The sequence below is a fragment of the Neltuma alba genome, unplaced genomic scaffold, assembly GCF_004799145.2.
Source record: "Neltuma alba isolate B1F8T4 unplaced genomic scaffold, ASM479914v2 tig00000766_pilon, whole genome shotgun sequence".
Lineage (NCBI taxonomy): Eukaryota > Viridiplantae > Streptophyta > Magnoliopsida > Fabales > Fabaceae > Neltuma > Neltuma alba.
The window spans coordinates 1-16,020 of NW_021632181.1; the positions used below are offsets into that span (position 1 = coordinate 1).

The window sequence follows — 16,020 nt, forward strand, 5'->3', positions numbered from 1 at the left end:
AGGGAGTATACGATTTTAATTTCAATGCAAGCTTCACTTTTAAAACACTGGAATAAGGTATTATACATACTTCTAGGACAATTTAGTATTACTTCATTCATGGTTTAATGGATTCTTAGCCTTTGATAGTTAAAGGCGTACTTTATCTTTCAAGAAACCATTTCTAGTTCAGAATAATTGGTTAACTTGTGGTGTACAAATTGCAAAAATGGATATTCGGGTTCTCTAATGAGGCCATATAAAAAGCAATAACCTTCCTCATCCGCCACAAACATAAATCAAGCCAAACACAAAGAATGAAGACAATGTGATATTCATGACAAAAAAGAACATAATGCATTTCTCAGGATTACATGGATAGGTAGGAAATGGCTAGCATTAACAAGCAATAATATTCAAAATGCGAAGACGCTGCGTAAATGAGGATGGGCCTGTAAATCCAGAACAAGCCTATCCCAAAGAACTCTATAAATTAAACAATAAAAGAAAAAACAGCAACAATGCTGGCATAGAATTTTCAAAAAAGTTTCAGGAGGAAAAGAAAAACAACATAGCCACAAGAAAGAAGGGGAAGACTGCCCAGTAGTAAGCAAGTAAGATTTAAATTTATAGCTCATGCATTCAAAATCTTAAAGTCAGTAACTTCTTTGTGAAATTTCAAAAAAAAAAAAACCCAACCTCAATTTGTTCTCCAGGAATCGTGTGGTCATCAGAACCGAAGAAGAGAGAGGCCAACTACTCTTGTTCCAAAGTTGGCAAAGCGTAAATCTATGCCAAAGTGCAAAGTACAAATCATCAATAACAAATCACCAATGTATCATAATGTCATAAGAACAAAAGCAGGAAAACGAAAGCTTACTTGAAGGCAAAAGCACGAAGCAGAGCATTAACAAGCACGAGTCACAACAACCAAAAATGGCTCGGGAAGAAGCTCAAACCATTAGGACCCATGACTGACCCATGCACGAACCAAGGCCGTGAAGCACAATGGAGATGATGACGGTGTGAATGAAGCGAAGAGGAGGAGACGTAACAGCTGTGTGTGAAGTTGGAAAAGAAAGCTCTCAGTGACTAAGAGAAAGAAGATACCAGATGAAAGCAACAGAGGTAGAAGAAGGAGGAGAGACGATGATTTAGGGTAAAGTGAGAGACAAGATCGCCGAAGTGAGTGGAGGAGGAGCGATGGCGAGGCTACTAGTGGTTAGAAGAGGAAGCAACTTTGCGAACATGAGAAGGCAAAATTAGAGGAGAATTAGGGGTGGCTTGCATATGAGAAGGCAGAGAGGAGAGGGATTAGGGTTCAACGGAGGGAAGTGAAAATTTTTGGAGGGAAAATAAATGTAGCCTTATAATAAATGAAATATGATTTTTCACAAAAAAAAAAAAATTGGTAAAAATCCCTGTTTGAAATTTTAATTAGTAGAGGGACCTGAAATTGTTGCACTCACAGATCATATTACACTTGCACAATTCAAGTCCTTCTAGCCAATTAAAATTTCAAATAGGGATTTTTTTTACCAATTTTTTCAAAAAGCTTTTATAAATTATAAGCCTAAATTTAAGTCTTACTATTTTTCACACACAAGAATAATTATATTATATTTAGAATAATATATAGTGTTTGGCCAGCTTTTTTTAGTCAATATCTAGCCAACTTGATATTAATACTGATATATTTTGTTGATATAATTTGATTTATATTAATTAGTATTTAAAATATGCTATGAATGCTAGCTATGGTGGATTAACTTTAAAAAAAAAAAAAGAAAAAAAAGAAGAATAAGCTATTTTGATATTTACTTTTTTTTTAAAATTTAGATAAGGTTCTAATTCTTATTTATTAGGAATTTATTAAAAATATTTCAATTTATGTTCTTTGAGTTACAGTGAAACATTCAAATTGTATGATTTCTAAACCGTTATTAATATTAATTTTTCAAATTAAATATTATTATATGATCTATTAAATATCAGTTTAATTTTTTCAGTGTAATTTGAAATAATTTGATATTTTTCAGTTTAAAAATATCCATATCTATTGAAAAAAGATAAGATGTGGTGTGTGTATATATATATAACATTAAAAGATCAATTACATACATGAAGATATGGAGTAAAAAAGGAGAATAATATTGTCATGAATAAATTACAAGAGATGATACTTAGGATTCATACATCTCTCACATTATAATGATGATTGCTGTGAATTATTGTAATGAGCAATCAAATCATTAAGTACTTTGTTTAATTAATAGGAGTTGTAATTTTTTAATCAAAGTGTTGAATCCAAATCCTAAAATATAACCATGTTAAATATTTAGTAGGAGAATTTGTTGTTTGTTATAGTTCTATCAAACTCAATACTTATGTTAGCAATATTGTTATAAACCATTCTATATAAATATTTGCCTTGTACTCGTTATATTCTTCATATGTCTATTCTTTAAATATTAGTAAAATTCAATTTTGTCTCTCTCATTTATTCTTCTATATTAGGATAAATAATATTCAGTTAATTTGACGTAGTCACAATCAACCAATAAGTGACAAAATAATTTTTTTTCATATTTAACTTAATCAAGTGCAAAGATTGAATTAGTATAGTTCACCAATGCCGTCAGGATTTCACTAGTCCCTTTACCAGATTTTTGTTGGTTTCTTTCTCACATAAAATAGTCTTTTACCTCATAAAAAATAGAATTACTACATTTTATAAGAATAAAGTTATAAAATTTCTAATTAGATAGTATCTTAGAGGAAAAGAAATTAATGAATACAAAATATTGCTAACAAAATTAGCCACACACAAAATATATTCCGTCGGTAATTTCCGTCATCAATCCATCAAAAATTCTGTGGATAAATTTTCTGATGAAATTTCCAACAAAATTTGTCACGGATTTCCGACAAAAATTACTGATGGAATAATCCCATGGCTAATTCTGTCGAAAAAAGAATTTAACGACAGAATTAGTCATGGAAATATTCCATCGACAGAAATTGCCACGGATTTTCAACGGATTTCTGCGACAGAAAATGTTCCGTCGGTAAGTCCATCAGTGATGAAATATTTTTTGTAGTGGTTATTATATTTAAGGACTATGTCGCGTCCCTAAAGCATGCCGGCCCCACTTTATTTGAAGTTTCTAAACGCAATTTAATAACCTAAAATACTTGTTCAAAAGCCGGAAGACATCCTTATACACTGTATTTCTTCTTCATTCACACCCAAAACCCATCGCCATTCTCTTGATTCATTGGACTCCCGATCCAGTCAACACAAAAATGAAATATATATAATATCACATGCACTTCCAGAAATCCAACTCTTGAAGTTCAAACTCAGAAATTTCCAAGCCTCATATTAGATTGCTTGTCCCTGTTTCGGAAGTCATGAACAAGAAAACTCACATGCAAAGCAATATATATATGAATTTCGTACTCCTCTCTCTCATAGCACAATGCAACCCGAAACACATGAACCAAACTCACACCCCCTGTTTCACATTCTCACGGGTAAAGAGGGAAAAGAAACATCCAAACTCAAAAACCACCATTACACCATCCATTGTCATCCTTCAACATGACATCATAGTTAGATTCTCCCTTCCCACACTTTCTCTCACTATAACCAAGATTCTCTCTAAATCACACCCAAAAATAGCACCCACTAAAGAAAATGAACGGGAAGGGACTCATGAGGCTCACCTCGGTCGAAAACCAAGATTGCATGCAAGCTTCAGGCTTCCGATCGGTACTTTCTCCTTCTCTCCTTCTCCGCCGTTCTCTCGTCTCTCTTTCTATTTTTCCTGTGGTTTTCGATGCTGAATGAAGAAGAAAGAAGGAGCTGCCAGTTTAATCAAATAGGGAGGGTCGAAATGACCCATTATACCCTTCAACAAACTTTTGTCTTCACTTCCATCCCCCCTTTTTAAATTTTTCTGTAATTGTAAAATAAACCCAAAAATTATTCCACAATTTTATATGGATTTTCCTTATCCAATGGCTTCCTTGACTCCTAAAATAATTTCCATAAATTCTGGGTCAAAAAATCAATTCCCAACTATTTTTTTTGGATTTTTGAAGAAAATAGTCCTTAATTTAGAAATTAATCTTAATAATTTTAAGGCTTTTATGCCTCAATTACCTTCTTTGTCACCTAAAATAATTTCTCTAAAATTTCCAGGTTAGTTAGAAACCTCTAAGTATTTTTTAAGAATTTTCTAAGGAACTAACCCATTTTTTTCTCTAAAAATAATTTAAAATTATTTAAGCCACTTTTGGGGGAATAAACTTTTCCAAAAAATTTATAAATATTTAAATTAATATTCATATTTCCCCCCAATTATTCAGGCACCAAATAATTTTAAACAACTTTTCTCATTTTTGCTTTTCCTAAGTCAGAAAATTCGGATGTTACAAGATTTATCTCATTGAGTGCAAGAGTAATAGTCATGATTATAATATGTAGTAGTAGGTAGTTTCCCTCTTGTTCAAAATATGAGGGTGTTTGTTTTAGCATTTAATTTTTTTATAATTTTACTCCTAATTAATTATATGTCTCTTTCATTTTTTTTTTTTTACTTATTTTCTCTCATCTCTTTTTTCAACCATTTTCTCTCCTCACTTATCCTCTTAATAAATAAGGGTGTTTTAGAAAAATAAGTTCCTTTTCTTTACATATTTATTATTTTTAATCAATTTTTTGAGTCATATGATTTTGTTTTTTGATGTTTTTATCTTGAACGGAGAGAGAATATAATAAACAAAAGTTATTCGGAAAAAAAAAGAGGGAATATGAAAGAATTAGGGTAGATGCATCAATGATCCTGAAGTGATTGGTATTATATCTCTTGAACATTAACTTCTTTATTTCAAAGGGCGACTCTATCAAAATGGATCAACTTTTAGACTGACTTGAAATTTATCAGTAGATTAGCAACATCTAGTGCATCATTTTTAATAGTTGGATCATTAATTCATTGCCTGGTATGAAAGTTGCTAAGTTCTTCCTGTAGTTTCTGGTTTGAGTATTTCTTCAGCTTCTTATTCTTCATTGTAAGTTTGTAACTTTGGTTGTTTGGCTATTTGTTTGCACTTATTTATGCATTTATTCGGAACTCTCTTGTACCATGTCTTTTATTATAGGGGAATTGTTATTTTGGGTCTGAACAACTCGTGATTTTTATTCTTGCATTATATGAGGGGTTTCACATTAATAAATATAATATCTTTTATGCTATTAATTTCTAGCATATATTTGTTTCACTACCTCAAAATTTTTTACAAGTGACTCTGAAAAAATATTTCCACGGTCTATAACTCAAGAGACTTAAATTGTGTGGTTTTCTCATCACCTCATTCACTCCTTTTTTGCTTCTTTCCTTCCAATAAATCCATTAGCCACATCGTCATCGTCCCTCCTCCAGTCCCGAAGTGAATCCTTCATCTTCCTCCCTCGTGGACTCACCCAACTGACACTGGTCACTGAGAGCTGGAACGCCAACCACCCAGAACTTTTCTGCGCCGACGTCGGAAAAATGGCAAAATGTTGGTGACTCATCCAATCCATGACCTAATTGGGTTCTCATAAACCTTGTCCTTTATGATTATTTGAAAAAGCCTGAAAACAATGTTCTGGTTGAAAAAGAAAAAGACAAAAAGCTTGAAAACTAGTTGTGCCACCACATTATTGGATGGGGTCTAAAGAAAGACCTGTTTCGGCTCATCCATCTGCATCAGAATGCGCCTTTCGGAGGGCAATTAATTGAGTGCATTAAAAACAATGGCATCTTTTTCCACCAACAAAATAAGGAATAGCAGCTTCATTATATCTATGATTATGAAACAATGAATAGAAGAGGAGGAAGAAGCTGTTACTCTCTTTGATTCCAAACCGTCAATCATGTTTGAACAGAAACTAAATTATGAATTTTAAGAATAATTTTATACTATACAAAATAAGTACGTGAAAGAAGTTTTATTTTAATTTCATAATTTTAAAAGTGCTTTTTGCCAGATTCCCAAGAAAGTTCCATGAACCAAGCTTGATGATTTGATGGGTATAAAGACGAAGCTTTGTTGTATGAGCTCAAGATCAGGGGCTTTCTGTAGAAATCGATTATGGCTTCGTCCGCCAAATGGTGTCTAGTGTTTTACGGGAGCGCAGAAACTAACGGTAAGAAAGGAAGGAGAGAGAAGGGGGAGATGACGAGGAGGAGAGGTAAGAATGATGTAGTTGCCACGTAAGCAATTCTCATCAAAATTAAGTGTCAACGTAACAGGGAGAGGATTGTAAGTGGAGACATTCCTTTCTCCAAAGTAACTGGATGTTAAAAGAAGATTGACCGATGCTCCTATTTTAATACTTTGGAGACAATAACAATTCTTAAAAAAAAAAAAAAATTGAATACTTATAGAGTTCCTATGCAAGATTTTTCATAATTAAATTGGACCAAAGGGGCAACTTAAGATTTACAGAGTTCACTTTCTTTACCAGTTCAATTAATTGGACCAAAAGGAGAATGATACAATAATAGAATTAATGGGTCTGTTTGAATTAGTGATTGGAAAAGTAGTTTATTATCAATTTGACTTTTAGAAAAGTGAAATTGGGTAAAAATTAAATTGGATGAGCTGAATTGTATTTAGATTGGAGTTTAGAAAAGTTAGTTTGTAAAAGTGATATTAGTAAAAAGTTGTTTGGATTATGATTGAATAAATATAAGTTTGGTTGTAAAATAACCAAATAAGTATGAGTTTTAATAAATAATAAAATATGATTAAAAAATGATTTTACGTAATACAATAAGATTAAAATAAATGGCCAACGGACGGAAATGATGGGCTCATTCTATTCTACTACAGTTCAAATCTTCTACATTTGTCTTCTCTTCGCTCCTTATTACTATTCTTTTCCCCTCTGCTTTTCACTGTCTGTGTCTCCCATGTACGTACTCTTCCACCCCAAAAGCTGCCCATCACGCCTTACGTCCTAGACCTTCTCTCCTTTTCACTTCGCATTACCTCTACTACGTGTTCGTTTACGTTTCTTACTATATTGCATCCCTGACGTTCGACAGAAGCAAGCATGATGCTTCCTTTCAGGAGTTTCTATGGGTTTGAGAGCTGGTTAGATCAGAGTGCGTATTCTCAGGGACCCAGCTCATCCATCAAGTCCGTGGAATTGGACAACGGGAAACCAATTCTGAACTCCACATCAAAGTCTGAGAGGAAATCGATGGAGGAGTCACGACGGAGCCGACGAAGCTACAGCGACAGAGCCGACGGCGCAGCCTTGTCCCTCCAGCAGCGAAGGTCTGAGTTCTACGAATGAGGAGACAGGAATAAATGACAAAAGACAGGAATAAAAATGAGGAGATAATTGGACGGAGGAATAAATGATCATCTGACAAAAAACAGTATTTTCCTAACGGTCCAATATAGCCTATCACAACGCACGGTGTAATCTGACTTTTGGTGATGAAGTGGGATGGCCCAAAAACTCATCCAAATATTCTCTCCTTCTAAAAACGGGCTTATCATCAATTTAAGCTCCTTTTGGCCCACCACCAACCGCCCATCCAAACAGGCTGAATAAGTTTAATAACCTAATTTAAACATGTGAAATCCTTCAGTTCAGTAACACTTAAACCCCAAGAAAACTTATAATGATTTAAAGCCAGTTTATTAAACCCATTAAAACTAATGATTAATTTAGAATTAATTCTAGAAATTATGCTTAGAATTATCTAATTGAACAATTAGATTGGTTAACTTGCCAACACAATTGAATAATCAAGCAAAGTTGAGCAAAGATTTATTTGATGATTATTATGTAGACCGTTGGATAAGCATGTGCAAATATTTGATAGTTATTTAAAAGAACAATCAAATTTTTGTATTTTTTTAAAAAGATTTTAAGAAATTTATAGATATTTTAACTTTTTTTTTGGATGAAAAACAGTCAAACAATCTTATATTTGGCTCCAATTTCAAATAAATAAGCAAGACTCGTTTGGTAATAAGTTAAACAATTAATTGCCAAACCCATACTGACGTGCCTAATACACATCAAATTAACTTGCTTTAACCAACTTAACCACTTTGCACCTTGCCAACCGAGTCAGATCTATATACGCAATTAACTTACCCTTTAAACTCAAATGGCTTGGACAAATTAAGTTGATCATGGCCACACATTGTACATATATACAAAGAACAAGTAGGAAATTTTTACTAATTAATTAAAACAGAAGTATATCGGGCAAGAAGAAAACACTAAATATACGTATCAAATTAATATCACGAGAGAGCTTGCTGAGAAGTATATCCCCTACCTCTCTACTAAGATGCTCTTGTGTCTTTCTTCCACCCATCCCAATTGAAAGCTTCTATATGTAATGAATTATATAAAAAAAAATTATAATATGAGTTTAAGAAAAAAATAATTTTGTGTGAAAAATTCAAGTGGGAAGAATCGGATGGGACTACTTATATATCCTGCTTCTGTCATAATGCGGGGCTTGATTTGCTTCTTTTTGTCTCATTTCTTAATTTACTTATTTATATTAATTTAAGGGTTTTTTGCATTAGGAAGATTGTAATTTATTCTCATAAGAAAATGATTGAATACTTAGTTTATGTTTTTAGGGCGAATAACATTAAAGTCACAAAAGAAAGGTTAAATTAAGGACAATTTGATTCCAAAACATTTTGTGAAAATAAATTATTACAAGTATCGATTCAGACAATTGCAAACATAAATCACAGTTATAAATTGAAATTATATTGCAACCTTAAATGCTAACAAAATATTGTCAAAAATTTTTTTTTTTAAAAAAAGAGAGGATCAAAATATCACCATTTAAGAATTTTTATCAACATTCAAAATTGTAGTGTTAGCATCTTCTATTAATAAATTAACAGTATTAAAATTACTAAATTAGAGAGTGATTAAAAATATTATATAAAATTAAGGATAGTATTGAACTTTTGCGTAAAAATCAAAGACTCAAAATGAAATATCCACTTTTTTTTTTATACAATTTAATCCCACGCTCACAAGTCAACGCTTAGCTTGAAACGGGTTATACTAGGACAAGTTAACATTGGCAACTCAATGTACACTTGCGAACATTATTACAGAGTGAGTGTCCAGCTAGTATGTCATTTATATTCTTTCAAACAAAAAGAATCAAATGTAGAAAGAATGAGATAAAAAAGACATGTTTCATTGACGAAAGAAAATACATTTATGCAAATTTAATCAGATGGTCAAGACTTCGATCCCTCTCAATATATATTAAAAAATCACATTAAAAGATAAAAATTCGTAATTTATTTAATTTTCACCATTCTTATTATTCAATGTCTAACATTTTTTACCTTTAGATTAATGTATAACTTGATAAGAAGAGAATATCTATAATTATTGCAAATTAATAGGCGGTGCTAAAAAATATTCCAATTGAAGACCTATTATAAGGATGTTTATTGGTGAGAGAAAGATAGAACAAAATAAAAATAGAACAAAAATTTAAAAGATTATAAGACACGCACAATATTATATAATTGAAAATATAATAATTAAATAACAGTGACATTCGAATTATTGTAATATTGCTTTAATTTGTTTCTGCTAAAAGAAAGATATAGTATTAAATTCTACAATTATACATTTATCAATGAAAATTGTATTGCCACTTGAAATGATGCTGGCAATCACTACAAAAAAAAAAAAAAAGACTTTAGGCGACAACTTTCAGCAGTAATAAAAAAAGTCGCTGCTGAAACTAAGACTTTCAGCCGCGACACCAAAAAGTCGCTGCTGAAAATGGACTTTCAACGGTGACTTTTTTTGTCGCTGCTGAAAGTGAACTTTGAGCAGTAACTTTTTTTGTTGCCGTTGAAAGTATACCTTTGAGAATCATTGGGTTCACTTTCAACGGCGACATTCTATGGTCGCCACTGAAAGTATATCTTTGAGCAGAAGGTGATGTAATCACTGGGTTCACTTTCAGCGGCGACATTCTATGGTCACCGCTGAAAGTAAAATTTCAGCGATGACTATTAGTGTCGCTGCTGAAGGTTTGACTTTCAGCGGCGACTTTATAACGTTACCGTTGAAAGTGTAATATAATAATATATATTTTATTTTACAATATTAATAAACAAATTCAATCTGGCTCAATGGCAAGAAGATTGGACATGAAAGGAGGTGGTCACGAGTTCGAACCTTGAAGAAGACACATTTAAGGTGAAAATATTTGGACGATGACGTGGCGGGCATGAGTGATGTGGCAATGACGTGGAGGTGCCTAGTGATGACGTGGCACTTGTTCAATGATGAGGTGGAGGTGGCTAGTGATGACGTGGTGGCCGGCGGTGATGACGTGGCATTGGCAAAGCCAATTCTTCTTAGGCATCACTTTTAGTGGCGATAAAAAAGTCACCGCTGAACATCCTTTTTGGCGGTGACAAATTATCGCTGCTGAAAAGTCTTTTAGTAGCGACAAGAATGTCACCGCCGAAAGTGTCTTTCAGCAGCAACAAATGTCACCGTTGAAATTTCTAAAAGTCACCGCTAAAGTGTCTTTCAGCGATGACCTTTTTAGTCGCCACTGAAAGTTTTCAGCCACGGCTAAGTCGCCACTGAAAACTTTCAACAGCGACTTTTTATCGCCACTGAAAGTCCATTTTTTTTGTAGTGAATGAAGTGTTCGACTTGATGTGTAAAGTAGATACATATGGACTTGTACTCATTATCCATGAAGAAAAGTCTCCAATATAATTTGACATGTTTGGCAATTAGGGGGGAAAAAGAAATAAATTATATATAATACTTTGGAATTGGAATTTATTTCAGTCTTTTAGTTTTATTAGGTGATTGCAACGACTCGCTGGTTCCACACGTTATGTAATATTACCCAAAATATATTGTGTACTTACGTTCTTAGATAACAGTATAAGAAATCTATATTATTTACAAATAAAATACAATATATATAATTGACATGTTTAGAACTTAAAGTCTTTGGACTCTACTAATATATATGGCTTGATATGATGTATACCTGAATTACCATATATAGTTTGATTTAGTAATCATGTAATGAGTTTAGGTGGCATTAAAATACTACTCCTCCGGTCCTAAATATAAGACCCTTTTTGTAGTGTAATTTATACTACAAAAAGAGTCTTATATTTAGCACTGGAGGAATATCTCATAAACAAACAATAAATTGAAGAATTGAATATTAATTGGAGATTTAATTCCATTATAGTGAAACGATGAAGACATACATATATATATATTGAAATAACCCTTTATTAATATTGCTGCTACAAACATGATACTAACAAGATAGATAATAACAAAGATACATATGGTTACAGAGATCAACCATGGACATGCTTCGTGAGCAACCTCTCTAGCTTTGCAATTTTGAGAGAAGTGAATACATATATGTCATCTGCAACATCTTCCACTCGTTGAAAACAAGCGTATCTCCAATTCTTCTTTAACACTAAAGTCCCAATAACTCCCCAAAAGCCAAAGGCAAACCCAATTGCTACGACAAAATAAAACCACACTTTTCTGGATCATTTTCCTCTTCCAATTCTTTGTTGGTTTCAGGAACTTGATGAATATCATCACCTTGACACTTGTTTGATAGTGGAGTTCCACAAAGATAAGGGTTGCCAGCATAAATAGACGGATCATTCAAAGTCAAGAATTGATTTTTTGCTGGAATTGACCCTGAAAGATTATTATTTGACATGTTCAAATGGTTCAATGCAGTTAGCTTGGACACACTCATTGGAATTGCGCCTGAAATCTGGTTGCAAGAGATATCAAAGGATTCAAGTTGTTTCATATTTCCAATGTTCTCTGGAATTTCGCCTTTCAAATGATTGTGTGAAAGGTTTAACCCAATCAGTCCAACAAGAGAGAATAATTCAAGAGGAATTGATCCCGTCAAATTATTATTTGACAAATCCAAGTTGACCACAAGCTCCAAGATTCTAATATAGTCTAATTCTCTTCCTTTTATAACTTGTTCCACATCTTGATGATACCAGTCACTAGTGAACACACCATTGATAGTAGCTTGATTGAATGATTTCCATATATCAACACTATCTTTGGTCATTTTGGTAAGATTGCCAATGCAACGGGGTATTGAGCCATTTAAATTGTTGTTTGCAAGGTCCAAAATTTGGAGAGATTTGAGCTGGCACAGATTTGAAGGAATGTTACCATCTAACATGTTATCCCTTAACCTCAGAATTTGTAATGTAGAAAAAGTGTTACTGGTCCATGATGATGGTATACTTCCAATCAACTTATTTTTGCCCAAATCTAAGATTACCAAGTGATTCAAATTTTTCAAAGTCAATGGAAGCTTCCCTTCAAGATGGTTATTGTTCAAATGTAACCAATTCAATGAGGAAAGCTCACCAATAGAGACAGGGAAGGCACCAGACAGTTTATTGAATGAAAATTTATTTCCTTCATTCCAGGTGATGGATTATCTCTCCAGCAATTTGGAATTTCACCATAGAAATTGTTATGAGAAAGATCAAGGCTTGTTAGATTTATAAGTTCACAAAGACCTTGAGGAATGTGGCCCCTAAAAGAATTTCTTGAAAGATTAAGGTCCTTTAGATTTATAAGTTGACCAAGACTTTGAGGAATGTTGCCACTAATAGAATTATTGGAAAGATCAAGTACTTCTAGATTTACAAGCTGACAAAGACTTTCAGGGACATTACCACTAAGAAAATTACTTGAGAGATCAAGGATAGTTAGATTTGTGGAGTGAACAAGACTTTGAGGGATATTACCACTAAGAGAATTACCTGAAAGATCAAGGATATATAGATTTCCAAGCTGACAAAGACTTTCAAGGATATTACCACTAAGAAAATTACTTGAGAGATCAAGGGTAGTTAGATTTGCAGAGTGAACAAGACTTTGAGGGATATTACCACTAAGAGAATTACCTGAAAGATCAAGCCTACGTAGATTTGAAAGTTGACCAAGACTTTGAGGAATATTGCCGACAAAAGAATTATTTGAAAGATCAAGCCTATATAGATTTAAAAGTTGACCAAGACTTTGAGGAACATTGCCGCTAAAAGAATTACTTGAAAGATCAAGGCTATCTAGATTTGAAAGTTGACCAAGACTTTGAGGAATGTTGCCAGTAAAAGAATTACTTGAAAGATTAAGGCTATATAGATTTGAAAGTTGACCAAGACTTTGAGGAATATCGCCAGAAAAATAATTCTGTGAAAGATCAAGGCCATTTAGTTTTTCAAGATTCCCTACCCAAGTGGGTAAATGGCCATTTAGTCTATTATCACTCAAATACAGTTCCTCTATGTCATATTTGATGCATCTAGAAAAATCACAGTCACCAAATGCTTCTCCTTGAAAATTGCCACCTTCCATATATAATATTTGTAAGCGGCACATGTTTTTTAAAAGTTGTGACACAGAAATTTCTAGTGTGGCTGTGACTTGATTCATGGAGATATCTAGATGGCGAAGGTTCCTTAACTCTCCCAACCAAGATGGAATTGAGCTAAAATTGTTCACAGAAAGGTCAAGGTATTTAAGGGAAGTCAAGTTTGATAAAGCAATAGGCATGGGTCCACAAAGTGCATTATATGAAAGATCAAGAGAAACTAGATTCCTAAACTCTCCCAGCCATAATGGCATTGAACTAAGATTGTTGGAACTGAGGTCAAGGAATTCAACAAAAGTCCAATTTAGAAACACATCAAGGATTCGACCATCAATTTCATTTTGAGCAAGATTCAAGACCTGAACTCTAGTATTATTTGTGAAATTGAATGGGGGAAGAGGAGCGGACAAGTTGCCAAGTCCACATCCTTCTAATTGGAGTTGTGATAAAGAAGGAAGCTTGTGAAGTACCTGGAACAAGTTGTGAGCTTCTCCAAGGTAGACATCACTCAAGTTGAGATATTGTAGAGACTGAAGTTTTGAAACCCAATTCATGTCATTGATGTCCAAATCATTCAAACTAAGATCAAGAAACTGCAATGTTGTGAGGTTTTCACCAAAATTGGTAGGAATCTTCCCTGTGAAATTAGAGCGAGAGATAGAAAGATATCTCAGCCTCCCCATCGAACCAAAAAAGGCTGGAATTGAGATGGCATTGAAGTTGTTTGCACACAAATCCAAATAAATCAAATGTTGCAACTCCAACAAAGATGGATCAACACCAGTAGCTTGTAGGGAATAGTAACTAAGATCAAGTTTGAGAATATGACCAGTAACATTGTCACAAGCAATGCCATCCCACTGGCAACAATTGGTTTTGGGATTCCAAGAGGAAAGGCTCTTAGATGAATCATCATGAACGGATGCTTTGAACTTGAGAAGAGCTTGCTTCTCTGATTCAATGCATCTTCCACAAAGACCTAATTGGGCAATTCCCAACAACAACAAGAAAAGCAACACAAATCCTAATATGATGTGTCTTCCCATATCGATGAGAAAAGCTTAGGCAAAGTGAATTTTTTATATGGTGAATCTCTATCGAGAAGTGCAGTGTGGGTTTTGTTCAATACACACAACTCATATATATAGATGACTTTTTCTTAACCAAAAAATGTGATAAAAGATAATTATGAGTTGTATACTTTTAAAACAAACAACTATTCACTTGTGGTTTTCTTCAACCTTTATATTCAAATTATATATTAAAAGAATTTAAAAGATGAAAAGTACATGATTAGCATCAAAGTACCGTGAGGACTAACAAACTAAAAGCAATTTACTTTCGAATTGCAATGATGTGTTAATATGGTTGTTGCTTATTCACATTGATTATTGAAATTGTGAAATATAGACTTGTTTAAACAGAAAATTAAATTTTAAACTATTCAATTCCTTTTGGCTTCTAGCTAGTTTGGTCTGTATAAACATTTTTTTTGGGGGAAAAAACCATACTTACCTACCACTTTGGTCTTTTTATTTAATTATAATATTATACAAAATTTAAAAACAAAACAAAGCCATTGATATAAGCGGCAAAGGATATAGATTTAAAACTTTTTTTTGGGTAAAATATAAATTTAAAACCTTAACAGCATAAAATTATTAAAGTTTACCGTCAATTTTATACTTGAACATGTTTCAAACGGAGAACAAATAATTTTAAATGACTACAATTAACAAAACCATTGAATGTAAATCAAATCAGAAGTTCAATAGCTAGACCAGATGATCATTCTGCAAAAAAAAAAAAAGTTGAAAATAATATGTCAGAAAATATTGTTGGCGAAAAAATGTGTGAAAAGAAATTATAAAACGCAAAATGTGTCAATTTCCAGATTTATCATGAATGTAACAATTTTGCAAATATTATAGAAATTAGGAACCTTTGTTGGAGAACGTTTGAACAAAATTTATTGTTGAAAAATGTTGAAAAATTTTAAAATAATTAAATGTAGAAGTCAGTTAGCTAATTTATATAGATTAAAAAATTAATTAAATTGTTTTATTTAATTTGTAATATATTTAGAAAAATTTATTAGTTTTCGTAAAAAAAAAAAAACCTTCCTAGTAATGTACTCAACAAAATTAAGGTTGAATGGGTTGTTTTAAACTTTTTAGCAATACACCCTTTTCATTGTTGGTTCATTTTTGTTATACTCACTCTAATTATATAAGAAGAATTTTTTGATAATGATATAATCCTATGTATAAGAAATCTTAATAGGATGTCTGAAATTTCTATTATTATTATTTATTTTTACCTCATTAATAACATGTTATATAATTGCGTTGGTTCCACATCTTTCTATTTTTCTCTCACCCACTCTCCAAATAAATAAGATTATTTTTAAAAAATAAAATATATTTATATACATGTATTGTTTTGAACCACTTTTTTTCTGCACCTGATCTTTTCTCTCTCTCACACATACACACACAAAAGTCATCACTATCTAGCGTATGACACACAAAAGCATTGACTGACT

At 32.6% G+C, this 16,020-nt stretch overlaps 1 protein-coding gene and 1 pseudogene across 1 annotated transcript; both read right to left on the minus strand.

The window, feature by feature from the left end:
• Positions 1 to 11,400: 11,400 nt before the first annotated feature.
• On the minus strand, positions 11,401 to 12,272 carry LOC114744875 (receptor-like protein EIX2; annotated as a pseudogene).
• A 173-nt stretch (positions 12,273 to 12,445) lies between these two features.
• LOC114744883 (receptor-like protein EIX2) lies at positions 12,446 to 14,521 on the minus strand. Its single transcript, XM_028933029.1, has one exon. It carries the CDS (start codon positions 14,519 to 14,521, stop codon positions 12,446 to 12,448), a length of 2,076 nt encoding a protein of 691 aa, XP_028788862.1.
• Positions 14,522 to 16,020: the final 1,499 nt, after the last annotated feature.

Bases quoted from the DNA above. Each gene is read 5' to 3' on its own strand.
- LOC114744883 (XM_028933029.1), bottom strand. From the start codon at position 14,521: ATGGGAAGACACATCATATTAGGATTTGTGTTGCTTTTCTTGTTGTTG.